General features: G+C 40.2%; 1 protein-coding gene across 1 annotated transcript; it reads right to left on the reverse strand.

Annotated features, from left to right (window-relative positions):
• Window positions 1-1479: 1479 nt before the first annotated feature.
• On the reverse strand, window positions 1480-2170 carry LOC123955029 (mitochondrial import inner membrane translocase subunit Tim9-like). Its single transcript, XM_046026579.1, has 2 exons — window positions 2025-2170; window positions 1480-1528 (listed from the first exon to the last, which is right to left on the reverse strand). Exons 1-2 carry the CDS (start codon window positions 2168-2170, stop codon window positions 1480-1482), a joined length of 195 nt encoding a protein of 64 aa, XP_045882535.1.
• Window positions 2171-27082: the final 24912 nt, after the last annotated feature.

The following is a 27082-nucleotide window of genomic DNA, read 5'->3' on the forward strand; positions in this document are numbered from 1 at the left end:
AATAAAATATTGGGAAAAAAGAATTGTATCTCTTGAAGTTCCTTTTAGTTCTCTGATTCTAAAATTATCAGTCATTATTTATTTCTTTAAATAAAAAAGAATTGCTTTGGTATAAATATTTCTCCCTGAGGGTAGAAATATGTTAAGGGTATTCTGCAAACTAAAAGTACATAAGGAGTTTAATCTCAGTAGGGTTTTATGGAAATGCCAGTGAATATTGCCACAAAAGAATAACAAGCTTCTTATGAAAACAATATGATCTGTGGGACATTTCTTTTAAAGGAAGTGGAACTGTGCATAAAAATGGTCAGCTTCATGAACTTTGCAATTAAAAATTTATTTTGTCTTTATTTTCTGTTATGAAAGTAACTCAGACAAGATACTGATTAAGCATGAAGTTAGGACTCAAGATAGCCCATGCATTTATTTTAGTTTATTTATATTAGTAACTTCAGTACTTGGGGATGGAAAAGTTAGCAGTGCAAACCAATATCCAGGTCTCCCTTCTTGGGAATATAGGACTGCTTGGCCTGCTTGGACCTAAGCAGAGCCATGTGATGGTTCTGGCCAACAAAATCTGAATGGGAGTGACATATGACCGTGGAAAAGCCAACATGTTTCTTCCATTTTCTTTCCATCTGAGCAATCATAGAGGAGACTGTGGGCTGAAATGACAGAAATGCAAGGTTAAAGCAGCCTTAATTACATATTTGTTTGTTTGTTTTTTGACAAGTAATTATTTTATGTATTTACCAGCAACTTAAAGCAAGAATGAATGAAAGGAGTACTTGGAGGATGAGGCTGATTGAAAAACATTGCAACAGGGGTGCCTGGGTGGCTCAGTCGTTAAGTGTCTGCCTTTGGCTCAGGTCATGATCCCATGGGAATTGAGCCCCAAATAGGGCTCCCCGCTCAGTGGGAAGCCTCCTTCTCCCACTCCCACTCCCCTTGCCTGTGTTCTCTCTCTCGCTGTGTCTCTCTCTGTCCAATAAATAAATAAATAAATAAATAAACAAACAAACAAAAACAAAAAAACATCGCAACATATCCAGAGTCTAGTTAGAATACTGTGTTACCACATAATATAAATAACCATTCAGTGAAATTTCCATTTATTTTAGTAATAAAGTTTTTTCTTTCTTATATGTGAGTGTGCCCATATTTTGCTTTAAAATTAATAATCACAGTTGAATAAGCAATAGTTTATTTTTCTAATCAAGTGACTGCCTGCTGAATATTAAATGTTCAACAAATGTTGCATCTTACTATTTTCACCAAACAAGAGTTTCTATTTTGATTGTTCCTGGTAAATAGTAATTTTTTTTTCTCCACTGCTTTCCATCTGCCAAGCAGTTTAGCAGACGGACAGTTTATCATGGTTGTTTTTGCTCTAAGCATTTCTGTCAGATGAATCCTTATTTCCAGAGCAGTAGCTGTTGGCAATCTTTTCTCTAAAGTCCATCCATCAGGACTTCTTTATCATGGTTGGCCAAAGAGTCCTTTGGCCGCCATGTCTTTGTTCTGCTGCATATGATACTCCTGAACTCTCATGGATATTCTTTGCATCATTTAAATATACATATATATTTTTAAAGATTTATTTATTTATTTTAGAGAGGGTAGGGGGTGCAGAGGGAGACGGACGGAGAGAGGATCTCAAGCAGACTCCCCACTGAGCACAGAGCCTGACACGGTCTCCATCTCATGACCCTGAGATCATGATCTGAGCCAAAACCAAGAGCCAGATGCTCAACCAACTGAACCACCCAGGCGCCTCTCATTTAAAAATATTTTTAGTGGGGCACCTGGGTGGCTCAGTGGGTTAAAGCCTTTGCCTTCGGCTCAGGTCATGATCCCAGGGTCCTGGGATCGAGCCCCACATCGGGCTCTCTGCTCCACAGGGAGCCTGCTTCCTCCTCTCTCTCTGCCTGCCTCTCTGCCTAGTTGTGATTTCTCTCTGTCAAATAAATAAAATAAGAAAAAAAAAATAAAAATATTTTTAGTGTTCTGAACAGGTGGTATCATCAGGTTTTACTTCTTTGGTTGTGTGGTCTGTAACATAGTCCAAAAAGGAGGTTTCTGTAAATCTTTTGTAGGCGCCAAGAATTTCCTTATATTGTTTTATCTGATCAGATCCTGATATTTGTGCAGCCGTATTCTTTTGGTACATTTATTAGCTACCCTTTCTGATGATGCATGAGTTTCCATTCTGCTCTGGAAGAGCGACTGTTCATTCTTTGCTTGAATGTCTCCAGGGAGGCCTGATCTTAAGCATGGGCTTTCCCATTCAACACCAGTGTGAGGCTGGGAAGCTGTACTACCAGTTGAGTCTGGGGTAGAAGTTGGGGGTCAAGGCAGGCACCAGGCTGCTGGACGGTAGAGACACTAAAGCAGCCTGAATTTTTGAGTCTCCACACGGGGGCGTTGCCCTGGAGAGTTGCCAGAATCTAATGTGGTTTTTGCTTGTGCGTGAAATAACTTTCATCTGTTTCAATCAGTGAGATTTTGGATTAACATGTCGCTGAAGAATCATTTGGCCTAATCTGATTTATACAGTGACACTGGTAATTATAGTCATTAGAGATAAAAGAAGAAAACCAGTAACAGCAGTAGCTAACCCTTATTGGACACCTACTCTCTGGGCTTTGTTCCATGTGCAGGAATGAATGATCTTATTCAACCCCTATAATAACCCACTTAACAGACAAGGAGAACGAGATATAGAGAAATTTTTAAAAAGATTTTTATTTATTTATCTGAGAGAGAGAGAGAGAGAATGAGCGCACAAGCAGAGGGAGGGGCAGAGGAAGTGGGAGAAGCAGATGTGGGGCTGGACTCCAGGATCCTGGAATCATGACTTAAGCAGAAGGTAGATGGTTAACCGACTGAGCCACACAGGTGTCCCACCATAGAGAAATCTAATAACTCACCTAGGGTCACAGAATTCATAAGGTTTGGAGCTGGGATTCAGACTTACATTTGATCTGATACCGAGGTTCATTTACTTCCTGTGTATGCTCTAGAGTCATTTGGTTTATTCACATATTTGTAAATTCTAAGTAAAAGCAAAAGTAGAACTGGGTTCTATGGTGTGAAGTGTAGTATTTTTTAAAGGAGCATGGTGGAGTTTGTCTTCTGGGAAACTTCTTGGGATTTATAGAAACTTTATTCCTGGGCGCCTGGGTGGCTCAGTGGATTAAGCCGCTGCCTTCGGCTTGGGTCATAATCTCAGGGTCCTGGGATCGAGCCTCACATTGGGCTCTCTACTCAGCAGGGAGCCTGCTTCCCTCTCTCTCCCTGCCTACTTGTGATCTCTCTCTCTGTCAAATAAATGAATTAAATCTTAAAAAAAGAAAAAAGAAAGAAACTTTATTCCCTTTGGGGGCAAAAGGGGAAATTTCTGGTCTGGGTGACCTACTTTGTTTTTAAAGTACCCATAAATTGGACACAGCATAGGATTAAGGCAAAGTCCCTGTAGGATTCAGGAATGATGATGTGATTAATGTCTTGATTTAACAGAGATGACAGCATACAATAATTAGCAACTTAATAAGTTAAATTTCATTAATATATCTTTTGGGAAGGATTCTCTGTCAGATTAAGTAAGACTCTGTGCTTTGATTGCCCATGACGCTTTGAACTGAGCTAAGCTCTTCACTCTGAGGATCAAATCCCAAAGTCCTGGCTTTACTCATCCATCATTTCTTTGATTCCTTAGGGAGTCCTGACTTTAATGAAGACAAATCTTATTACTTTAAACATTTATCCCTGGCAATAAAAATCTAACCAGGACTCTAATGAACTAGAAAATGATGATATCCTATTAAAGGTGTTGGTTGGTATTAGTTGCTTTTGGGACCTTTTATTATACTTTTCTTGGGTGGTAGAAATATAAGAAATACTGATTCTTTGGGGCTCCCTGAAAAATCTGGGAGTCTGCAGGCAGGGCAAAATACAAGATGATCTCAGACATTTTGTTGGGCCAAAAATTAATAGGTGTGTATTACAGGAAATTCAAGTCAGCTTGAAGAGACCCCTCTTATCAAAATTGGGGAACTGTTTGAATATTAAAAAAGAATATTGTGACTATAACTAACAGTGGGAAGAAGAGACCTTGATAGTCACTTCAAGGGAACAATTCATCATAGAAGTAGTCTATGCAGGTTAAGGACTTGATTCAGGTTTGAATCATGACTCCATTATCTTTATTATTTTTTTAAAGATTTATTTTCTTATTTGAGAGAGAGAGAGAAAGAGAGAGGAGAACCCAAGCAGACTTCATGCTGAGTGTGGAGTCTTATGCCAGACTTAATCTCAACATCCTGAGATCATGACCTGAGCCAAAACCAAGAGTCAGATGCTTAACCAACTGTGCCACCCAAGCACCCTTCCATTATCTTTTGCTGTTAAGGTCTTAAACCTTTCCATGCCTCAGTTTCCATGTCTCTAAAATGGTAATAACAACAACAACAACAACAACAACAATACCTACCTCAGAGTAGTGATAAGAGAATCCTCTTAACTAACAATCCTGTTAACTAAGATAACATATGTAAGCAAAGTGTTTAAAATAGTCCCTGGTACATAGCATGTGCTAAGTATGTCCTATTTCTTATTATTACTTTATTATTATTGTCTGTAATACTGCACAAGCCTTGGGATTTTGTTGTTTTTATGGCCAGTTGTTTTCCCTTTTTCCCTATCTTTATTAAGTATAATTGATCTGTAACGTTGTGTCAATTGAAGGTGTACCGCATCTTGACTTGAGACACACCCATTGTGAAACGATTAGCACAGTTGTGCTAGCTGACCCCTCTGCCACCTCACATAATTACCGTTTCCTTTTTGTGGTGAGAATGTTTAAGATCTACTCTCTTTTACCCTTGACCAACATCTCCTCATTTCCCCCAAACCTCTAGGCCCTGACAGCTGCTACCATTTCTACTCTATTTCCTTGTAGTGCCTTTTTTTTTTTTTTTAAGATTTTATTTATTTATTTGAGAGAGACCAAGAGTGAGAGTGATCACAGAGAGGAGGGAGAAACAGACTCCTTGCTGAGGGTAGAGCCTGATATGGGACTCCATCCCAGGACCATGAGATCATGACCTGAGCCAAAGACAGATGCTTACTGGACTGAACCACCAAGGTGTTCCTCCTTGTAGTGTCCTTAACTAGCTTTGGTATCAGGGTAATGCTGGCCTTATAAAATGTGTTTGGGACTGTTCTCTCCTCTTTTTCTTTCTTTTTTTTTTTTTTGGAAGAGTTTGAGAAGGATTGGTATTAACTTGTCTTTGAATGAATGTTTGGTAGAATTTACCAGGGAAACCATCTGGTCCTGGGTTTTTCATTGTTGGGAGATTTCTCATTATTGATTCAATGTCCTTGTTATTAGATTTTCTATTTCTTCATAATTTAGTCTTCGTAGGTTGTGTGTTTCTAGGAATTTATCCATTTCTAGGTTATCCAATCTGTTGACATAATTGTTCATAGTACTCTTTTATGATCCTCTGTATATTTCTGATATTAGATGTAATGTCTCCTTTTTCTCTTCTGATTTAATTTATTTGAGTCTTCTCTCTTTTTTTCTTACTTGGTCTATCTAAAGCTTTGTCAGTTTTCTTTGTCTTTTCAAAAAAACCAACCCTTGGTTTCATTGATTCTTTTCTATTGCTTTTCTGGTCTTTATTTCATTATTTCTGCTCTGATCTTTGTTATTTCCTTCCTTCTGCTAACTTTGCAGCCCTGGGCTTTCTTACTCTGGACTTAACAACAAAAACAAAAACAGGAGCGCACTTCTCATTGGATTTTTATTGTAGCTGAGTTGCTGTCAAATACAATAAGTCATTTCAGAGGTCCCTGTGATACCAGGAACACGGTGAAATAAAAAGTTGTCAGATAGAAAATCCATGGAAATCTCTCTGTTATGTTAAGAGCAGTTCCATGATTCACTGGTGTGTGAGACTTCAGACCCAAGCGGAGGGATTGGGTGGGAGCTGCAGGGTGAGGGGTGGGTGTCCTGATGCAGAGGCCACAGGTGGCCTTGGCAGTGTTTCCTAATTGAGAATCGGTACTGAAAATGGGATAGTGCTCCCAATGAAGAGATGATTGAAGGATGAGAGTAGACAACCCAGAGGCCCAGGGGATTGAGCAGCCTGGATAGGGACACTTAGGGAGAAGGGACCATGTAGTCAGCGAACCCTCGGTGTTGAGTTGGGCCAGTTGAAGTTTGCTTGGCTGTTGATTTCCCTGCGTGACCCCCAGGAAGTGCCTCATCAAGAAGCCTGTGAGGAATCATGTCCTTACCTGCCCTTCTTCCTTTCTGGAGCCTTTTAAGACATTTGTCTTAATCCAACTCCAATCCATGCTCGTTGAGATTGTATCTGAAGTAGTATTAATTCACCATAAAACTTCTTAGCCTTCCTTTAACTCCTTTGGAAAACCCACATAAAGGAGTGGAGAAAGAGCATTTCTGTGTCCAGGTCAATCTCACATTTCATTGTTAAAACAATCTATGTTTCTAGAAATCGTGTTTAGTACCAAATGCAGCTTCAGTTTTCTTAAGGTACGATAATCACACAGGTAGGGTTTGTGGTTCAGATTTTCACTAAATGTGGTTCAGATTTTCACTAAATACAGAGCAAATGCCTGTATTAAGGGAGTTGGTCTTATTTTAAGCTTTCCACTAGCATAGCTGGCATTATGACACAGTCTGAAGGTCAAATAGATTGTGTGCACATTTGGGTACATTATTTCATTTTTCCAAAACTCAATTTCTCTGTACATCAGAGGTTGCACATGGTGGCTGTGAGCATAGTCCAGTCCCTGTTTAGTTCTACCCCCCCTTTTTTTTAATTTAGAAAATTGTTTTAGAGCGAGATTAGGTTCCCAGCAAAATGAGGGGAGGGTACAGCGATTTCCCATATTTCGCCTGCCTCCACACCTACATAACCTTCCCCTTTATCAACATCCCCCTGCCAGTTGGTACATTTGAAACAGTTGATGATCCTGCATTGACATAACATAATCACCCAAGGTCCGTAGTTTATGTTATGATTCACTCATGGTGTTACACATTCTCTGGCTTTGGACAAACGTATGCTAACATGGATCCATCATTATGGTGTGATTCAGAGTATTTTCACTGCTCTAAAATTCCTGTGCTCCAAATTCACAACCCCTACTTCACCCCTCAGCTCCCACTGATTTTTTTTTTTTACTGCTCCATAGTTTTGCCTTTTCTAGAATGTCATATAGTTGGACTCATACAGATGTAATCTTTTTGGATTGGCTTCTTTCGCTTTGTACTATATATTTAAGGTTCTTCCACATTTCATCATGACTTAATAACTCATTTCTTTTTCATGCTGAGTAACATTCTGTTTTCTGAATCTACCACATTACCCTACTGAGGTCATCATCTTGGTTGCTTCCAAGTTAGCAATTATGAATAAATCTCCTATAAATATCTGTGCAGGTTATTACGTGGGCATAAGTTTTCAACTGCTTTGCCTAAATACCAAAGAATGTAATTGTTGGATTGTACTGTGAGAGTATGTTTAGTTTTGTAAGAAACTGCCAAACTGACAAAATGAAGAGAATTCCTCTCCAGCATTTGGTGCTTTCAGTGTTGTGGATTATGGCCATTCTAATACGTGTATAGTGGTATCTTATGGTTGTTTTAATTTGCATTTCCCTGATGACGTATGACGTGGAACATCTTTACATATGCTTATTTGGCATCCGTATATCTTCTTTGATGAGTTGTCTGTTAAAGTCCTTGGCCCATTTTTGAATTGGGTTTTGTTTCTTATTGTTGAGTTTTTTTTAAAAAAGATTTTATTTATTTATTTGATAAACAGAGATCACAAGTAGTCAGAGAGGCAGGCAGAGAGAGAGGAGGAAGAAGGCTCCCCACTGAGCAGAGAGCTCGATGCGGGGCCCGATCCCAGGACCCTGAGACCATGACCTGTGCTGGCAACAGAGGCTTTAACCCACTGAGCCACTCAGGTGCCCCTTATGTTGAGTTTTAAGAGCTCTTTGTATATTTTGGTAATAGTCCTTGATCAGTTGTGTCTTTTGCAAATATGTTCTCCCAGTCTGTGGCCTGACTTCTCATTCTCTTGACAGGGTCTTTCACAGAGCAGAAGTTTTTAATTTTAATGAAATGAAGTTTATCAGTTACTTTTCTCATGGATTGTGCCTTTGGCGTTGTATCTAAAATGTTGTTGCTATATCTCAAGTCATCTGGATTTTCTCCCGTGTTCTCTTCCAGGGGTTTTATAGTTTTGTGTTTTACCTTTAGGTCTGGGATCCATTTTGAGTTAATTTTTGTGAAAGATGTAAAGTCTTTGTCTAAATTCATTTTTTTGCATATATAGTTGCTTAACACCATTCATTGAAAAGATTTCCTTTGCTTTATTGTATTTTCTTTGATCCTTGGTCAAAGATCAATTGACTATATTTATGTAGGTTTATTTCTGGCTCTGTATTTGGTTCCTTTTTTTCCCTCCCATAAATTCCTCTTCTTTTTTCTGTAGAAAAGAAAAGCCCAGTGGAAAGGATTGGCTTTATTTATGCTACCAAGTGTGCTCTCTGGCTCCTATGTCAGTGTTTTATCTTATATCATTTATGTCATGAAGGATCATCATTTGGGACTTAACAAATTTCCACTAGAACTCAAGATTCTTGATAGAATACACAAGAGGCATGATCACTCTTCCTAAGAAACCAACATTCTAACAGGAAAAAAAAAAATCCTTGAGAGCATCTTGCTTCTAACCCCCGCCCGCAAGTTTAGCTACATTATATGTGGCAGACACCGATTTTTCAGGAATGCTTGAGGAGACGAATAGTTTTCTTTCCGTATTTTGTCTCCATTTGTTTCAATATCTGTCTCGCATTTACAGTAATATTCCCCTTATGAAATATTTGTAAGTGTGGATTTATTTCTGTAAATTTGTCCTGAAACTATAAGAATTTCAGTTCACATTATATATAAGCTGTTGTCAGCATTCGTATGAACTTCCAGTCATTCTCCATGGAGATAATTTTCAAAAGATGCACCAGGGGGCTGGGAAAAGACAAAGGAGGGACACGGGGCAAAGCGGGTGCAGGAGTTTTTACTGTGCAGACGTAGGGAGGAGCTGGGAAGTGGAGCCAAGGTAAACCTGAGCCAGAGGGCAGCACTCCTGCTTGTGACTGGGAGGAGGGCTCCATTTCTGGGCTCTCTATTCTGTTCCAATGATCTATGTCTGTTTTTGTGCCAGTACCATCCTGTCTTGATGATTACAGCTTTGTAATACAGTTTTGTGAATTGTGATACCTCAGCTTTGGTTTTCTTTCAAGATTGCTTTGGCTATTTGGGTTTTTTTCTGGTTCCCTACAAATTTCAGAATTATTTGTTCTAGCTCTGTGAAAAATTCTGGTCTTATTTTGGTAGGGATTGCATAGAATGTGTAGATTGCTTTGGGTGGTATAGACATTTTAACAATATTTGTTCTTCCAATCCACGAACACGGAATGTTTTTCCATTTCTTTGTGTTTTCCTCAATTTCTTTTATTAAACAGAACCTTTTCTTTGATCAAGGTGGCAATGTACCAGCTAAAAACTGCATTATCTAGCTTCTTTTTCAGTTAGGGGTGGGCATGGGAGTAATGCTGGATATAGGTGGAACCTGCTGAATGGCGGCTTCATGGAAAGTACCCCATGAAGAGGGCTAACTCAGCTTGCAAGCTCCTTTTGACTTCTTGCTTCCTATCTGAAATAGAGTTGTGGCTGCTGGAGCTTTTGTGGCCACTTGGTAAATGTGAAGGGACATTGAGGTTAGAAGATATGTGCTAGGGATGGGGGAGAAAAAAATAGGAGGCCAGGACAGTGATGATATCATGGAGCCACCATACCAGCTGGGGAATGATTTCTTTTTCCCTTTTCCTTCTTTTTTTTTTTTTTTTTTTTGGATACGAGAATAGTTGTGAGGTCTCTGTCACAGATGAATATAATTTTTAATGAAAAGAGATTCTTCACCTTTTTGGCTATCTTGAGTATAGGAAGGAGAAACCTCCAACACTCAATCATAAAATCATAAAGGCATTTAACCTTGAATAGTGGCCTAGATGCTGAAAAAGTTAATCTTTTTATTTCAGATTAGAACTCTCTGTTTTTCCTTCAGATTATAAAAAATTAACAAATACTTGATAAGAAGAAACTCAAACAAAACTAAAATGTAAAAAATGAAAAGTAAGAATACCTTCCAATTCCACCCTCCAGCATAACCACTGTTAACTAGGGTTTCTATTTTCAAAAATTTCCTTCCTTTGCATATACACATATAAAAATATAAAATAATTTAAAATGTTGTTCTTGACAAGCATGTTTTCTACAGGGAAAATAAGTTGATAAACATTTTGGGGGAGATCCTGACATCTAAAGATGCTTGTGACAATAAATAAATAAAATTAATGGTACTATAACAATTATTAATATTTTAAGATATGTAAAAAATGTCATTGATAACCTCATTTCCATGAGTGATTATTTCAAACCCAAGTTCTTCAATCAGATGGCCTGACCTGTTCATTTACAGTTATTATTCTGCTCAATGCATGAGAATGTTCAACACTCTGTTGTCTAAAGATATGAACAAAAAAATCTTTTTCCTGACCTTATGTCTACTACTAGCTTCTGCTCTCTGTACTCAGCACAGCATCACACTTGAGAGTATGGTCTGCATTTGCAATCTCTTCTTCTCACTTGCATGGAGTCTAACTTTGATCTCCAGCATTCCAATGGTCTCCTAAGGGATCCATTTAGCAGATATGGTCTTGGTTTTATTTCACTGGCACCTGGCTCTGGTGGCTTCTCCCTCCTTAAATCATTCTCATTCTATATTCATAACACCACATACTTTTGTCTTCCACTCCTTCATCCATCTCTTTGGGTCATTCTCAGGTTCTTTTTTTTTTTTTTTTAAATCTTTATTTCTTTTTAGCCCCAGAGTGTCTATAATGGGAGTGGCTTCTTGACCTAGAAGGAGGAGGATAGTGACTGCATGGGTAGGCAGGTGGAAGCTGGGTTTGCATGGCATTTTATAACATGCTTGAGAAAATATTAGTTGCCATATCAAAGACTAGAGTTAAGTCTAACTGAGAGCAAAGGGGCCAGAGATTCTTACCCTTAGCATAATTATTGGACACCAACCTTATTCCCATAGTTTAGCAACTATAAGTTGATGACAGCAAAGTATTTGCTTTGCTGATAGTAAACATCAGCCCAGCAATAGAAAAGTAAATATATGCCTAGGACTGACTGAGTAAATATGAGTCCTGCTAATAAACAGACTGATAATAGACATATATAGAGAGCTAACTGAAAAGTCAACATCAAACATTATTGCTCTCAAGGCCACACTGCAGCAAAAAATGTTCTAACAGTCCTTTCTTTTGAGTGATTACTGCTTTCTTACCAATGACACCCAAGACCCGTTTTTGGTCCTTCTGCCTTCTGAACATACATTGCTACTACTACTGTCCTCACTTTGTCACAGCTTCCAATTCCATAGCAGATTCGCATTTCTCCTACTTCTGCCTCAAAACTCATTAAGAGTAAGTCCTAACGATACAAGAAGCCCCTTCCATTCCCTCTCTGAGGCCCCAGTGTTTCCCATGGTGTATATTCTCTCTTATTGTAGCAAGCTGAATAAACCTAATTTTGTTGGATTCCATTTGTGTTCCCTGTGATTTTTATTGGATTGGCTTAATTGCTATGGTTCCCATGCAGGTTTCATTCCTGATTTATACTCCAAATGTCTACTGAACATTTCCCCTTGAATGTTTTGCCAGTGACTTGAACAAAATGTGTCTAAAGTTGAACTCTTTTTTTTTTCTTTGAAAAGGTTTATTCCATCTTTCCCTTCTCTCAACTAATGAGTCCAATACCTAGTTTTTTTAACCTAAAACTTGGGAATAATTCCAGATTTTTTTCTCATTTTCTTCTCATTCATCCCCAAGTTCTGTTATATATCTGTTATGTATCCCTTATATATGCCTCAAATGTGTCTTTCCTCTTCATCCTCATCATCGTAAGATTAGGTCTTCATCATTTCACACCTAAAGTGCTCCCCCCATTTCCAGTATTATCTTCTCTAAGAATTAGGGTCCTGTTATCATATGTGAGTCGTTTTTGTTAAATACATAAAATAGTTCTTAAGGTCTTTAGCCATGTGTTTTAAAATATTCTGCTTTATGTTGAAGGCTGGTGTTTTATTGATGTCAGTCACCCAAGGAAGAAATGTTGATCTCAAATTAGAAACAAACCAACAATGATGGACTGTCTTAATGGGCAGCATCATGGAACTCTGGCTTGCTTGCTTTTTGTCCATGAAGGTATTAAAAGCCTAGTAGCAATTTTTAAAAAAATGCCAAAACTGAAGCTGGAGGTAATTAGGACAATTTTTGGGTCTCCAATGCAGGTATCTCAGATGGTGTGTGTGGTGAAACAGTATCTATGAAACTCAGGTGTAAGCCTCCCAGGGAAGCATCTGAAGCCTTTAAGTGACAAACCTAACTGGCCATGAGTCTATTCTTTTTATTGTTTGTGTTGAATTCCCAATTCTACCTTAGAATAAAATTAATTCTCTTCACAGACTCTCATCTTAACTTCTTTGCTTAGAGTGTAAGAAAAGGGTTTGTGTGAATTTCTGAGCCAGGCTGTAAAGGGCATTTCAGTACCTGGGGAGAAGGGAGAAAGGGACATGAAGAGCCACTTGGTTAACCTTAGATTTACTTCTAGAGCTAAGTCTTAGAGAGTTTGGGTTTGTTAGATTAAAAGATGTGGGATTCTTTGATTAAAGTCTTTCAGTGAACCCCTTCACTTTTCATCAGGATAAAGCAAGTCCTTAGCTTAGCTTATAAGGACTTTAATATCCTACTCGCAGACTATTTTAACTGTTTTATTCTTCTAAACACACACACACACACACACACACACACACACACACACACACTCCAGCCATCTAAAAAATACTGAGGAATCATAAGAGCATGCTTCCTTCTCAGTCTCTTGGTCCAATTTTTTTTTAGTTTCACTGCTGTTACTTTTATTATCTCTCGCAAACTTTCTTGCATGTTGTGGAAAATCTATCCACTGATAGTTCAAGACTATTACACATTAGAACGTCTTCTATTCTCAGAAAGGAACCAAATTTCTTTTCTTTTCTTTTTCTTTTTCTTTTTTTTTAAGATTTTATTTATTTATTTTTCAGAAAGGGAAAGACAGAGAGAGCACAAGCTGGGGGAGAGGCAGGCAGAGGGAGAAGCAGGCTCCCCGCTGGGCAGGGGACCCCTTCCTCCCCCATGCGGGACTCCATCCCAGGACCCTGGGATCATGACCTGAGCTGAAGGCAGCCGCTTAACCAATTGAACCAGTCAGGTGTCCCTGGAGCTGACTATCTTACTTTCAGTTAGAGAAGTCAGAGGCAACATCTTTGGTTGATTTGGGCTGGGTCCTGTGCCCACTGTGGACTAATCGACTCTACCAAGGGCGTATGAGAGCAAATGGAAAATTACAGAGCTCACTTGAGCCACATTGTAAAGTAAGGAGCAGAGCATTATTCAAATGTTGGTGGGAGGTTATTGTTCCAGAAGGGCAGGATTCTTGATGGGCCATAATTTGGGTTCTGCATTTTCTTCTGCTCTGTGAAATGAGACTATTTTATTTGACTTATACCTCCCAAACCCGCCTAGGGCCTGGTATGTGATATGTCTACTGCATACTTTTGTCAATCAGCATTCTCTTTCAGAAAGGGAGGCATGCTCTGGCGAGGACCAGAGAAGAGCAGAGAAGTTCAGGTGAAGGTTCCAATGACTGTTTTGACACAGGAGTAACCATTGTCCGTTTGGGGGGGTGTGTGTGTGAGAAGATAAGACTCATTCAGGGTTTATTCCCTCTGAAGTTTCTTTTGTGAGTGAGAAACTATATTTATGTAGAAGGCTCTTTGCAGGATGGATGATGTCTTTAACCTCAGTTTTTAGTTTCCAATTATATTCAGGCCATCTCATAATTGATTATTAGTTTATTTTTATATTCCATGGAACATCTGTACTTCTACTTTCCATCCCCTTCTTCAGAATGCATTGTTTTTTTTTTTCCATTTTATTTATTTTTTCAGCGTAACAGTATTCATTCTTTTTGCACAACACCCAGTGCTCCATGCAAAACGTGCCCTCCCCATTACCCACCACCTGTTCCCCCAACCTCCCACCCCTGACCCTTCAAAACCCTCAGGTTGTTTTTCAGAGTCCATAGTCTCTTATGGTTCGCCTCCCCTTCCAATTTTTTTTTTTTTTAATAAACATATAATGTATTTTTATCCCCAGGGGTACAGGTCTGTGAATCGCCAGGTTTACACACTTCACAGCACTCACCATAGCACTTACCCTCCCCAATGTCCATAGCCCCCTCCCCCTCTCCCAATCCCACCTCTCCCCAGCAACCCCCAGTTTGTTTTGTGAGATTAAGAGTCATTTATGGTTTGTCTCCCTCCCAATCCCATCTTGTTTCATTTATTCTTCTCCTATCCCCCTACCCCCCCATGTTGCTTCTCCATGTTCTCATATCAGGGAGATCATATGATAGTTGTCTTTCTCCGATTGACTTATTTCACTAAGCATGATATGCTCTAGTTCCATCCACGTCGTCGCATATGGCATGATTTCATTTCTTTTGATGGCTGCATAGTATTCCATTGTGTATATATACCACATCTTCTTTATCCTTTCATCTGTTGATGGACATCTAGGTTCTCTCCATAGTTTGGCTATTGTAGACATTGCTTCTATAAACATTCGGGTACACGTGCCCCTTCGGATCACTATGTTTGTATCTTTAGGGTAAATACCCAGTAGTGCAATTGCTGGGTCATAGGGTAGTTCTATTTTCAACATTTTGAGGAACCTCCATGCTGTTTTCCAGAGTGGTTGCACCAGCTTGCATTCCCACCAACAGTGGAGGAGGGTTCCCCTTTCTCCGCATCCTCTCCAGCATCTGTCATTTCCTGACTTGTTAATTTTAGCCATTCTGACTGGTGTGAGGTGATATCTCATTGTGGTTTTGATTTGTATTTCCCTGATGCCGAGTGACGTGGAGCACTTTTTCATGTGTCTGTTGGCCATCTGGATGTCTTCTTTGCAGAAATGTCTGTTCATGTCCTCTGCCCATTTCTTGATTGGATTGTTTGTTCTTTGGGTGTTGAGTTTGCTAAGTTCCTTATAGATTTTGGATACTAGCCCTTTATCTGATATGTCGTTTGCAAATATCTTCTCCCATTCTGTCAGCTGTCTTTTGGTTTTGTTAACTGTTTCCTTTGCTGTGCAAAAGCTTTTGATCTTGATGAAATCCCAATAGTTCATTTTTGCCCTTGCTTCCCTTGCCTTTGCCGTTGTTCCTAGGAAGATGTTGCTACGGCTGAGGTCGAAGAGGTTGCTGCCTGCATTCTCCTCAAGGATTTTGATGGATTCCTTTCTCACATTGAGGTCCTTCATCCATTTGGAGTCTATTTTCGTGTGTGGTGTAAGGAAGTGGTCCAATTTCATTTTTCTGCATGTGGCTGTCCAATTTTCCCAGCACCATTTATTGAAGAGGCTGTCTTTTTTCCATTGGACATTCTTTCCTGCTTTGTCGAAGATTAGTTGACCATAGAGTTGAGGGTCGATTTCTGGGCTCTCTATTCTGTTCCACTGATCTATGTGTCTGTTTTTGTGCCAGTACCATGCTGTCTTGATGATGACAGCTTTGTAATAGAGCTTGAAGTCCGGAATTGTGATGCCACCAACTTTGGCTTTCTTTTTCAATATTCCTTTGGCTATTCGAGGTCTTTTCTGGTTCCATATAAATTTGAGGATTATTTGTTCCATTTCTTTGAAAAAAAATGGATGGTATTTTGATAGGGATTGCATTAAATGTGTAGATTGCTTTAGGTAGCATAGACATTTTCACAATATTTATTCTTCCAATCCAGGAGCATGGAACATTTTTCCATTTTTTTGTGTCTTCCTCAATTTCTTTCATGAGTACTTTATAATTTTCTGTGTATAGATTCTTAGTCTCTTTGGTTAGGTTTATTTCTAGGTATCTTATAGTTTTGGGTACAATTGTAAATGGGATTGACTCCTTAATTTCTCTTTCTTCAGTCCTGTTGTTGGTGTACAGAAATGCAACTGATTTCTGTGCATTGATTTTATATCCTGACACTTTACTGAATTCCTGTACAAGTTCTAGCAGTTTTGGAGTGGAGTCTTTTGGGTTTTCCACATATAGTACCATATCATCTGCGAAGAGTGATAGTTTGACCTCTTCTTTACCAATTTGGATGCCTTTAATTTCTTTTTGTTGTCTGATTGCTGAGGCTAGGACTTCTAGTACTATGTTGAATAGCAGTGGTGATAATGGACATCCCTGCCGTGTTCCTGACCTTAACGGAAAAGCTTTCAGTTTTTCTCCATTGAGAATGATATTTGCGGTGGGTTTTTCATAGATGGCTTTGATAATATTGAGGTATGTGCCCTCTATCCCCACACTTTGAAGAGTTTTGATCAGGAAGGGATGCTGTACTTTGTCAAATGCTTTTTCAGCATCTATTGAGAGTATCATATGGTTCTTGTTCTTTCTTTTATTAATGTGTTCTATCACATTGATTGATTTGCGGATGTTGAACCAACCCTGCAGCCCTGGAATAAATCCCACTTGATCGTGGTGAATAATCCTTTTAATGTACTGTTGAATCCTATTGGCTAGTATTTTGGCGAGAATTTTTGCGTCTGTGTTCATCAAGGATATTGGTCTGTAGTTCTCTTTTTTGGTGGGATCCTTGTCTGGTTTTGGGATCAAGGTGATGCTGGCCTCATAAAATGAGTTTGGAAGTTTTCCTTCCGTTTCTATTTTTTGGAACAGTTTCAGGAGAATAGGAATGAGTTCTTCTTTAAATGTTTGGTAGAATTCCCCTGGGAAGCCGTCTGGCCCTGGGCTTTTGTTTGTTTGGAGATTTTTGATGACTGTTTCAATCTCCTTACTGGTTATGGGCCTGTTCAGGTTTTCTATTTCTTCCTGGTTCAGTTGTGGTAGTTTATATGTCTCTAGGAATAGGATGCATTCTTAATTCTTACTTAGCATTTTGCTTAATGATTGCTCAGTAAATGCTATGCAGGAATATCTTGGAGATATTGCAAGATCAGTTTTAAACCACCGCAGTAAAGAAAATATCACCATAAAGCAAATACCACAATACAGTGAGTCAAATGAATTTTTTTGTTTCCTAGTACATATTAAAGTTAGGTTTACACTATACTGTAGCTTATTTATTTATTTATTTTAAAAAAGATTTTATTTATTTATTTGACAGACGGAGATCACAAGCAGGCAGAGAAGCAGGCAGAGAGAGAGGAGGAAGCAGGCTCCCCGCTGAGCAGAGAGCCCCATGTGGGGCTCGATCCCAGGACCCCAGGATCATGACCTGAGCTGAAGGTGGAGGCTTAACCCACTGAGCCACCCAGGCGCCCCTATACTGTAGTTTATTATGTGTGTGACAGTATCATGTCTAAAAAATGTACCCACCTTAATTTAAAAATATTTTATTGCTAAAAATGCTAACCATCACCTGCGTTTTCAGTGAGTCATAATCACTGACACAGATCACCATAACAAGTATAATAATAATGACAAAGTTTGAAATATTGCAAGAATTACCAAAATGTGATACAGAGACATGAGGTAAGCAAATGCTATTGGAAAAATGGCACCCATAGACTTTCTCAATGCAGGCTTGCCACGAACCTTCAATTTGTAAAAATCGCAATCGCTGCAAAGCATAATTAACCAAGATTTGCTGGTACAAGAGCAAAGTTCCATCCATATTTGTACGGCGTACTTTGATTTTAAAAACATCTCATGTAGTTACATTTTACCATATAAGTGTGTTCTTATCTTGCAAGATTTAGGAAGTTAATTTCAAGTTGGGTAGTTTTTTTCAGTTTTTCATTAATGAGTTCAATTCCTTTTTAAACTGGTGAACTTTTTATGTTTCTTGGTTTCTGTGGCTTCATGCTGAGTTAAAAGAAATTTCATGCCACCGCTCATTCAACCCTTTTACTTTTCCATTTTTATTTAATGTAGCAGAAAAAGCACAGAATTTTTCAATCACAGAAACCTGAAACATCAAAGGATATTTGATATTCATAGTTTGAATTTCATGATTTTAGGGGAAATTCTTCCCTAATGAAAATGGTCCAGAATGGCTCCTTGAAAATGTGAGTAATGGAACTACCTCTGCATGTATTCAAGCAGTGGTTATGTTGTTTGTGAATTTATATTCAACATTTAAATTTAGTGTTTAAAGAATGGTTTAGGGGTATCCTCATCTACCCATGTTCATCTTTGCTGAAAAGAAAGCTGAGGACTTCCTCACTGGAGTGACCAAATAGATAATGCAAATAATTTCCTATAGGAAATGGCTCCTGGAAGCAGGCTCTGGAGGCAAAGAAAAGCCAAAGTTGCTGTTGAAAGTGTTCCCTATCATAAACACTTTTATTTTATTTTTTAAAGATTTTATTTATTTGACAAACAGAGATCACAAGGAGGCAGAGAGGCAGGCAGAGAGAGGGCGAAGCAGGCTCCCTGCTGAGCAGAGAGCCCGATGCGGGGCCTGATCTCAGAACCCTGGGATCATGACCTGAGCTGAAGGCAGAGGCTTTAACCCACTGAGCCACCCAGGCGCCCCTCATAAACGCTTTTAAAGAGGACACAAGGAGAGCATGACTCTTTGTGTTGGATTGTCATCAGTTTAGAATCAGGTCCAGATGACCTTGTATGATCTCTTTTTCAGGGCAGATGAGCTGGGTTTCCCAGAATCCTCTTCCCTCTTTTAAGCCTGAAGATGGGTTGGAGTCTGCAAATGAAGGGAGACTGAAAAGTGGAAGAAGAAAGGTCATTATTCTCTCAGGAGGCGCTGATGGGAGAGGAAGATGTGAAATTTGAAGAAATCTCTTAGAGGTTCTTGAAGGTCTTTAAGTCTGTGCCATCGGCTCAGGCTATGGCTCTTCCAGACACCTCTGGTTCCTTGAATGCATTGAGTGGCTACTGTTTTCCAGACTTGATCTTGACTGATACACCCTTCATGCTAGTTACCTCAATTCTATGTGAATATTGGGCTTCTCCACCTCCCCAGCATTTCTCCACAAGGATGTTATTAGAGTTCTCCAGGGTGGTGGCAGAATTCAGAGGAGATTCAAGAGCCGAGATCTACGAGTGCTCATGAAAGTGGGAGAATGAACTGGAAATTGAGGAATGGCAGGTTGAGGAGGACCAGAGGGTGGCGTGGGGCCATAGAGAAAATATTTTTATGTTTCTATATGGTTAGGGCTTTCTGAGCAAAGAAACTTGGGATCTGGGTGAAAGGACAAGTCTTAGGGATTAAAGGGTGAGTGAATAGTAGGAGACCATCCTGAGAGGTTTGTCTCCCTTGAGGTAAATATTTTCAGAGGTAAATTATTTCAGAAGAGGAATGAAATCCAGAACCAAAGGCCTTCCAGGGATTGTGAATTTATAGAGGGAGGCATTTATTTATAAGTAAATATAAAAGTTCTGTAAAAGAACAGAACTTAGGATCTTTCCCTTCTCTTTCCAAGGAGAATTTGTTTAGGGAGAGTTTCTCAGGAGGAGAGGGGGCACAGATGCACTTATCCTAGATAAGCTCCCAGATTAATTTGTTTTGGGTTTCTTGCCTATAGACACCTGGATCTCATTGCATAGCCCTAGGAGGGTAGAATTGAAACAGGGAACTAATGTGGTTATTGCTGTAAGTAATAATAACTGTGCACCAGAAAACTCGTCTTCTTTCAGGATAATGTGAATAAATACGGATACTGAAAACTTAGCAGGTGCTAGGATCAGACGGTTTGAGCTTCAAGGGTAGCAGTGGGAGGTTTTGAAGTCCAAATGAGAATGACCTGGGGAAAGCCCCAAGGAGGTTGCTGAGGCTGACCCAGGGATTGTGGAGCACGGTGGGGATGAGTAGCCTCCCCTCCAGGGCTGAGAGAATTTTGTGCAATCACTTTCAGCTCCAGTGAAAGCCCTGTTCAATGAGGGACTGCCCCAGATGGAATTTATCCTCACATTTATGGGCAGGCAGTGTACATAGTGGTAATGATTATGCGATTTGGATCAGAAATGCAACTCCATTCATCATTCATTTAAGGAGTTTATTGAACATTTATTATGTGGTAGGCTGTTCTGCTGATGGTGAGGAGAGGGATGATCTCTGCCCTCACGCACTTTACAGTCTAGCACACAAGAATAGAAACCAACAAAGGAGCTAGTATGTACTTACAAACCATGATAAATGTGATGAACACAAAGAAGAGGGTGTTGTGAGAGAAAGCGGAGATGATGGACTTTAGATTGGGTGGTCAGGGAAGGCTTCTCTGAGGAGGCGACAGCTGAGCTGAGATCTGAAGGATGGGCAGGAGCTGGCTGCTTGACAGGAGGGGGCATGAACTTCCCAGGTAGGGCCACCCCGCTGACTAGCCAGATACAGAATGCAACCCCTCAGAGGTGTGTTTGGGTGAGGTATTTAATAACCAGGGGCATTCCTTCACTGGTTTGTTGTTGGCTCTGTTTCTTTACCCCTGGAAGGGGATAATGACACCTACCTCCTAGGTCACTTTGTGGTCCACGTGAGTCTTTTTAAAAAGATTTTATTTACTTATTTGACAGAAAGAGATCACAAGTAGGCAGAGAGGCAGGCAGAGAGAGAGGGGGGAAGCAGGCTCCCGGCTGTACAGGAAGCCCGATGCGGGGCTCAATCCCAGGACCCTGAGATCATGACCTGAGCCGAAGGCAGACACTTAACCTACTGAGCCACCCAGGTGCCCCCCTCCCCACCCAAGTGAGTCTTTTTTCTGGTTTCTGATGATACCTTCTTCCTTTAGAAGAAAATTTTGAGGGTAGAATTTTCAGCCTCAGTACAAAAGCCTGTGAGAGAGTTTCTGGAGGCTGGAATCTCTGGGTCCCTCCCAGGGCAGATGATCATCAATTCCCCTAATGCCTGAGACTGCTTTGACTTGGGCTTCTGGGGTGATCTCCTGTAATGCGTCTGACTTTCAGGCAAGCAGGCGGGCCAGCATCATCTGGGGAGGCCTGGAATGGGAGAAGGGGAATTAGGGATGCTAGCAGAGGGATGGAGTTACAGGGCCCTCTTCATTTCTGTATTTCTTTCTAGAACTCTTTTACTCAGGAGTTGCTGCAAATGCTTTTCTTTTCCTCACAAGGAGGCAGATGGGGATCACGGCAATTAATTTTAAGAATCTAGGCAAGGCTGCAGTCAGAGGGAATTCCTGCTATGACGTATACATTGACGAATCAGGAAGCAACTTGGCATTCGTCACGGCCTTTCAACTATAGTACTACCGTAGGCTGTGTCTTGTTGGAGTCCCATGTCTCTGGAAAGCGCATTTGTTTCCTGTTGTGCTTAGGTAACTATTGTCCCTGGAGATCATGACAGGAGCCATAAATCCAACCTTGAAAAGATTAGGCAATGACTATTATGATTTCATTGCTGATGGTTATTTTGAAGAAGCAAAAAAAAAAAAAAAAACGCTCTGCAGAGGAAATGGGAAGCAATAGTAACTCCGTTGGCCAGAATCAGTTACTGAACGCTCTGGAAAGGAGAGACAAACAGATTGACTAGACACCCCACACCTTCTCTTTGGTAGTTTCCCCCTGGGTTTCTTCCCCTTATTTTGACTGCAGTTCTTTTTTTTTTTTTTTAAGATTTTTTAATTTATTTATTTGACAGATAGAGATCACAAGTAGGGAGAGAGGCAGGCAGAGAGAGAGAGAGGAGGGAGCAGGCTCCCTGCCAAGCAGAGAGCCCGATACGGGGCTCCATCCCAGGACCCTTGGATCACGACCTGAGCGAAAGGCAGAGGCTTTAACCCACTGAGCCACTCAGGCGCCCCTTGATTGCAGTTCTTGAAAATATAGATATATCACCTCTAAAATTGTAATTTGCTTCCCAGAATTTAAGGCTTTAAAATTTTCCACCTCTTCAGAGAAGGAAATAGATGTGTCCCCCTTTTCTGTTCATTCTATCTTGGTATCTGCCATTGTCAAACAGATATTGGAGAAGACTGGATTGGCCATCACTGTTTGTGTGAATTAGCCTTCCACCAGGCACAGCTCAATTTAAATATTTAAGTCTCTTGGTGAATACAGACTCCCATTTCCCTCCCAGGCATAATAACGTCTCCTTCCTCTTTGCCCCCAACAAACTTCAGACACATCTACTAAGTGCTAATTATATGCCCCGGACGCGACAGTCATCAGCTATACTGTGCGGAACAGGAGAGATAGAGTCTCTCTCCTTCTCTGTCCTCTTCCCTCCCCTCCTCCTCCCTTGCTTTGCCTTCCCTTCCCTGTCATTCTCTCACAGTCCCTTCCCTTCCCTCCTCTTCTCTCTTTCTCTCTCAGACAAGCAAAACAATTATTATAAAAGACAATATGTTCCATAATAATAAAAAAAGTATAGTTATGGCTATTCTAGCACATAACAAAAATAAGTAACCTAGTTTGAGGAGTCATCCAAGGAAGTGATGTTTATACTGAAACCTAAGAATGAAGGAGGTGGTGGTGTGTGGGGGTCAGGCACATAGAATGGCTTGGGAGAAAGAAACAATTAGCAGCAGACTTGTAAATGAAGTGAGTGCATCCCCAGTTTAGCGGCCTCACACGTTAAATCTGGGCCAGAGCACACCCCAGTGTAGGAGAGGACATGAGAAACGGGTGTAGGTCTCACATCTCTCCCTGCTTTGCCTGTGGCTTATCATTACTTGTCTCCTCAAAAGTTTTACTTGTCTTTTTTTTTTTTTTTTAAGATTTTATTTATTTATTTGACAGAGATCACAAGTAGGCAGAGAGGCAGGCAGAGAGAGAGGAGGAAGTAGGCTCCCTGTGGAGCAGAGAGCCAGATGTGGGGCTCAATCCCAGGACCCTGGGATCATGACCTGAGCCGAAGGCATAGGCCTAACCCACTGAGCCACCCAGGCGCCCCAAAAGTTTTACTTGTCTTGTTGCCTTAGTACAGCGGTAACTACTCAACAAATGTTTGCTGAGGGTATTTAATATTTTTCTCTCTATAAAAACATCTTTATCATTTATCTTTTTATGTCTGTATGTTAGCCTAAATTCAATTGCTCTTCTCATACAGAGCTGTCAGCCTAAGCTGTCAGGGATTTTAGTAAATTATCTGTGATCACCGTTCTTTGCAAATCTGATTAAGTTTCCTGTAGGAGCTACACTGTTTTGGTAGCAGCTCTGAGAGGAAAAAAGTCAGCTGTAACTTTCCATCTTAAACGTCAGCTTCAGTTTTGCTCTGTCAGGTTTTTCCAGAAGGCATTTATTTGTATATTTAGTCATTCTCTTCATTCTTTTCAGTTTTAATGACAAAATGGGATGCTAAAATGGCAAGGAGAAGAATTTGGTAAGAAAATTTGTTAAAATGGCATTTATCCTACTAACAGCCTCCTTGGAATACTTATATAAGCACGCTGATGGCTTTTTTGGTATCTTATATCTCATCTAATCTATCTTTTTCTGTCTACCTATCCCTCTAGAAAAATGTGGGAGCTCCTTTTTTAACATTTACATTCATTTTGAAGTCTGGAAGATCTTATTGTGAGTAGCCAGTAGAAAATTTTCTTGTTGAAAATAGGAGTGCACCTAAAACTCGGGATCCATTGGTTAAGGATACTCATACCATACTCACCCTTTCCTCCTTTATTTTGACCTTGATTATGTTTCCCTAAAATTCCTTTTCCCACATATGAACGGCTTCTTGTTGTTGGAAAGTCAAGTCCAGAGTGGCTCTCACAACCTGTTCTGTATTTGTTGGTGAGATTGAAGTCCACTCATCTGCTTCCCGTGCTTGTCCCATTTCCAGAGGGATTGGGTTGTCATTAGGACATGTTGAGTATTTATTGGACTCTCTGTTGTTACCAGATTTTTACTTCAGGCAGAACATAGGCTGGTAGCTCTCTTGTTTCTCTTCCTGAGGCATCATGTGCTTTAATTGTGTTTCCCTGGCTTGACCTTTAGGCATGTATGGATTAGGACTATGGCCTCCTGTGTTTCAGCTCTGTCCTAAAAGCAATGCTGAGTCAGACAGAGATTCTTATTTCTCTTTGTACTTAGAATTGTTCCCATTGAAATTAGGAATTATCAATATTATAGACTTATAAGGCGTTACGAATGGAAATGATCTGAGAGCTCATTTTAGTCAGTTTCTCATTTGTAGATGAAAAAACTGAGGTTCAGGGATGTCCTGTGGTCACCTACAATTTTACAAGCATAGTGTTTTCTGGATACGACTAACTGCTGACAAATCCACTCTTAAATCTTAGTGGTTTATAAGAGACAATAAAGGTTTATTATTTCCTCACATCATGGTCTTTATGGGTCCTTGAGAATGGGGTTGGTGGGCTCCATGAATTCATTTAGAGACTCCGTGGTTCTGCTGTCTCTACTGGGGTCTCAGAGACAAGACTCTTCGCATCTAGCCAGCAGACAGGGAAAGACAGGGACAGGATGGAGAAGGCACACTTGCCCTCAAGTGCTTCAAACCCAAAGTGACATATCATCTCCACTCAGATGCCATCGGTAAGAACCAGCCGTGGGGCCCCGTCTAGATGCAAAGGAGGTTGGGAGAGTCCAGCTGTGTATCCAGGAAGAAAGCACAGCGTGGTGAACACTTAGCCATTCTCTGCAGTGGTTGGTCTCTCCCTAGAGCAGCAATGGTCAAAGTGTCATCCAGCTGCCCCAGCACCACCTGAAAACTTGTCAGAAATTCAAATCCTCAGGTGCCACACCAGCCTACAGAATCAGAAACTCTGGGTGATTCTTGTGATTTGGATGCATGCTAATGAGAACCACTCATATATCCTGATTGACCCAACTCAGTGGTTCTCAGCTACATGATAGAGTCACCTAGAGAAACCTAAAACAAAATAAAGTAAAATAAAATGCGTGGACCCCACCCTAGTCAATTAAATCAGAATTTCTAGAGGGGGAACCCAGGCATTGTTATTTTAGGATAAAAGTTCCCAGTTGTTGTAAGTGTGGCCGGGGTCAGGAACTACTATCCTGCATGATAAAAAAATACAGCTTGTGTTTATTTTATTGTAGAGTGTTGCATGCCGCTTGTAACCTGTGTAACTTTGGAGAAGTCAGTTAACTTCTCTGAACTTCTGTTTTCCTCATTGGTAAAATGAGGCGTAATTCTAGAATCGACTCTACTGAGCTATGAAGATTATGAGAAGCACTTTATTTGTTGCCATTTGCAAAATGTGAAAGCAATTTATTGCTCCAACAGCTGGTACATAGTCAGGGCTCACACATAAAAAATAAATTTTTTTATCCCATTTTGATTGCACTGTTGAGAGAACCGTAGAGAAAAAATAGAGTTGCTAAGTCAGAAGTCAGGACAGTATTGGTTACATCCCCCCTCACAGTATTAGGTCTCTCTCTCTCCCCCTCATCTTCCCCCTACACTGATACTACTGTTAATTTAAAAAAGAAACATCATGATGGTGATAATGATGGCCCACCGATTTCTGCCCACAAGCTTTTGCTCTCGCTGTCTCTCTGCACGGAGGATGATCGGGAGGAATGTCATAAGGACTGTGGCACAGAACAGCTCTTCTCTGGATTTGGAATTATTCACTCTTTGCGACTGTCTTTATTTTTTCTTTCAGTGGCTACAGTCCCATTGCTTCCAATTAGACTTATTTCAGCACTGAATTGGGGCTGAACATTGATCTAGAGTCATCTGTGGAAACAAGGGCGTGTTCCCTTGCTTGAACAGCTGCCTGGTGACCACAGGGTGCTTGTTGGCGGCTGGGCATGAGGGAAGCTTGGCCATCACCTGTGAGTGACACTTTTACTTGCAAAGGTAGAGAGACGCTTATCTCTCTGTGCTTGGTGTACTGCTGGAAAAGGGGAAAAATGATATGTCATGGGGTCGCTTGGGTTTTCTACTATATGCAGTTTGCTGATAATGGTGAAATTTTAGTAGAGTCTGAATTGCCTAAAAAAGTACTCAGGAAGTTCCACCATCTAACTGTGGACCTCTAGGGGGATGGCACAATCCTGTAGAAATTTTTTTTTTTTCGTTTTTTAAGATTTTATTTATTTATTTATCTTTTATTTATTTATTTTATTATTTTATTTTTTTTCCATTTTATTTATTTTTTCAGCGTAACAGTATTCATTCTTTTTGCACAACACCCAGTGCTCCATGCAAAACGTGCCCTCCCCATTACCCACCACCTGTTCCCCCAACCTCCCACCCCTGAACCCTCAGGTTGTTTTTCAGAGTCCATAGTCTCTTATGGTTCGCCTCCCCTTCCAATTTTTTTTTTTTTAATAAACATATAATGTATTTTTATCCCCAGGGGTACAGGTCTGTGAATCGCCAGGTTTACACACTTCACAGCACTCACCATAGCACTTACCCTCCCCAATGTCCATAGCCCCCTCCCCCTCTCCTAATCCCACCTCCCCCCAGCAACCCCCAGTTTGTTTTGTGAGATTAAGAGTCATTTATGGTTTGTCTCCCTCCCAATCCCATCTTGTTTCATTTATTCTTCTCCTATCCCCCTACCCCCCCATGTTGCTTCTCCATGTCCTCATATCAGGGAGATCATATGATAGTTGTCTTTCTCCGATTGACTAATCCTGTAGAATTTTTGAGCAAAATTGCTGATCGGCAGGGCAGAAGAACTACTTCATTTGTCCTTATCTTAATTAAGATTAGATTCTATTTCCACTTAGGATTAAATGGTGTTTCTGGTCTATATCTGTAATATTAGCTAAAATAATAGATGCAAACTTATATTGGTGAGTGAGACTCTCTTCAACTTGTGTTTGAAGTAATTGTGCTTTAAAAAAAATGCTTTGGGTGACAGTTATGATGGATGAAACCTGGAAACGAGACAGAAATTGGTACGACATTTGTTAGAGAGTAGATGAATCATGTTCAGG

Source organism: Meles meles, chromosome 13 (genome assembly GCF_922984935.1).
Source record: "Meles meles chromosome 13, mMelMel3.1 paternal haplotype, whole genome shotgun sequence".
Taxonomy (NCBI): Eukaryota; Metazoa; Chordata; class Mammalia; order Carnivora; family Mustelidae; genus Meles; species Meles meles.

Bases quoted from the DNA above. Each gene is read 5' to 3' on its own strand.
- LOC123955029 (XM_046026579.1), bottom strand. From the start codon at position 2,170: ATGTACCAAAAGAATACGGCTGCACAAATATCAGGATCTGATCAGATA. The intron at 1,529-2,024 runs TGATACCACCTG...GGAGTATCATAT, and splicing joins ACCAAAGAAGTAAAACCTGA to GCAGCAGAACAAAGACATGG.